We start from the raw sequence: 2,542 nt of genomic DNA, 5'->3' as shown, positions 1-2,542 counted from the left end.
TATTTCTACGAAAATTTATGGGTGTTACCGGGAAGCAAAGCAAGTTGATTGTGTTGGATAATCTTATTGGGTTGTAAAACTCATAAATCTTTCTCACATTAATTTTTTTAATTATTATAATCTTTTGAAATAAAAAAAACTTAATTATCTAAAATTAATTTAAAATTATTAAATTTACAATTTTGGGCATTTTAAAATTCTGTTTATAAATTAGTAGACATTTGAATAGTAAATTATAGATGGCTAAATATTTTAGTTGAGTGGAGGCCACATTGAGAGAGTAAAAAGGTGTTCATCTAACAGAGAAAATCCATTGTTGTACATGTCTGAATGTCTGCAGTAGACGGAGCAGTGGGTTACCAAAATAAATAGTCATGTACTGTGCGTCTATAATTTAATATTGTGTGGCTTAACATGATACATTTATTAAAATTACACAAACAAGCTTTCTGAGTCTCAAAATTACACGTACAGGCTTTCTGATGTGTGGCTACTTCCAGGGCACTTCAAACACGCAGTCGATACTTTGGCACCGCAACCAAATGGTTAGCTCTAGGCATCGAGAGGCCAAATATCTCACTCATGTCCAACTCATTAGGCAACACACCATCTGGGAGCTCCCAGTTAAAACAATGCACTAATTGAGCCAAAACAAATCGAGTGATGGTTAATCCCAGTTGCATTCCAGGGCATCCTCTGCGCCCAGAACCAAATGGGAGAAGCTGAAAATCGTGTCCTCGAAGGTCTATACTTGTATCAGCAAACCTTTCTGGCAAAAATTCTTCTGCACTATCCGACCAGGCATTAGGATCTTGTCCAATTGCCCAAGCATTCACTATAATTCTTGCATTCTTCGGTATATGATACCCATCAATTATTGTCTCCTCCATGCAGTTACGAGGAAGTAGCAGTGGCCCGACAGGATATAACCTCGAGCTTTCTTTTATAACCATATCTAAATATGGAAGATTGAACAAATCTTTCTCCTCCACCATTTTATCCAATCCAAAAACAGTCTGCAACTCATCTTGTAGACGTTTCATTGCAGCAGGATGTCTGAGGAGTTCTGAGAGTGTCCACTCAATGGTAGTGGCCGAAGTGTCAAATGAAGCTACGATCATGTCTATTAAGATAGCTTTTATGTTGGTTCTATCGAGCGTGTAAAGTACCTCTTCATTGGATGTCATGGGTTGGTTCATCAAAGAAAGTAACACATCAACGAAATCCTTCATTTGCTGCTTCTTTTTCCATCGAGCTTCCCTTTCATGTTCACAAATTATCTTCTCCAAGATTGTGTCCATTGCCTTGCTAAATGACTTCATACGTTTTGTCAATCCCTGTATGCAAATAAGTGAAATTCAAAATCATCCCACGGAAATTCTGCCCACCTCCAAATAAAATTTCGAAAGAAAAAAACCCTAAATAAAATAAACAGTATTAAAATTAAAAGAAAAAAAAAAAAAAAGAAAGAAGGAAACATAGTAAAAAATTTCCATGAGAATGTAATAGCAAATAGCAAAAACACCTGAAGATCAAATGCTCCTAAAAAAGGAACATAGTCAGCAATATTGAAAGCTCCTGCCAAGTTCAAAGCCTCCTTAGCCAGCGGCTTTAAATCAAATTCACTATTTTTAGCTTCCCCAAAAACCATCCTGCAAGTCATGTTCTGAATCAGGTCTCCCACACCTAAACTAATATCCACAACCTCACGCGCCGCCGCACCTTTCTTCAGCGAATCAACCAGCAACCCCACCTCCTCCCTCCTCATCGGAGCAAAGTACTCAATTTTCGACGCAGAAAGAAGTTGTAAAGTGCACAATTTCCTGACGCTGCGCCAGTAAGGGCCATACTCCGAAAAAGCCACGCCCTTGTTGCCATAGGACATGTAAAGGGAAGCTTGTAACATGGGACGGCTAGCGAATAATAAGTCGTGGGTCTTGAGAAATAGCTCGGCAGCTTGTGGTGATGATACAACAATGGCGGGTACAGAGCCTAGCCTCATGGACATGATAGGTCCATACTTTTTGGCTAACTGATGAAGGGATCGATGGGGGAGTTTGCCTAGCATGTGGAGGTTACCGACGATTGGTAAGGCTGGGGGTCCAGGAGGTAGCTGCGGGTCATTTTTTCGTTGTCTCCGTGGCCGGAATGAGGGGGCGCATAGACTGCAAATGAATGATCCCAGCAGAATCACTAGTATGGCTAAGATGAAAGGAGACATTACGGGCAGCGGGTTGAGTATGGGCTGGGAGAAAAGAATAGAAAGGTTACCTCTCAGTTTGTTCTGTGTTGACGGCTGATATACGAAAATTTTTAGATAAGTTCAGTTTTTCATTTTTTTTCCTTTTTTTTTTTATTTTTTTTAATTGTGGCGGCGGATCAAATGAGCTGTGAATAACTGTGAGCTATCAAATTTGAAAATCGGACCGGATCAGTTGGCTAGATCAATTTTACTGAGAATCAGACCAGAAATTAAGATTTTAAAAATCGAATAAAATTGATTTGAGTCAACCGAATAATCAAAATAATCAACGATTCAGAA

At 39.1% G+C, this 2,542-nt stretch overlaps 1 protein-coding gene across 1 annotated transcript; it reads right to left on the bottom strand.

Annotated features, from left to right (window-relative positions):
* Nucleotides 1-458: 458 nt before the first annotated feature.
* LOC131183288 (cytochrome P450 CYP736A12-like) lies at nucleotides 459-2,275 on the bottom strand. The gene is made up of 2 exons (XM_058153928.1): nucleotides 1,526-2,275; nucleotides 459-1,337 (listed from the first exon to the last, which is right to left on the bottom strand). Exons 1-2 carry the CDS (start codon nucleotides 2,219-2,221, stop codon nucleotides 507-509), a joined length of 1,527 nt encoding a protein of 508 aa, XP_058009911.1. The 5' UTR covers nucleotides 2,222-2,275; the 3' UTR covers nucleotides 459-506.
* Between the last annotated feature and the right edge of the window lie 267 nt (nucleotides 2,276-2,542).

Source organism: Hevea brasiliensis, chromosome 9 (genome assembly GCF_030052815.1).
Source record: "Hevea brasiliensis isolate MT/VB/25A 57/8 chromosome 9, ASM3005281v1, whole genome shotgun sequence".
NCBI lineage: Eukaryota > Viridiplantae > Streptophyta > Magnoliopsida > Malpighiales > Euphorbiaceae > Hevea > Hevea brasiliensis.
This window is presented reverse-complemented; position numbering and strand designations above follow the sequence as displayed.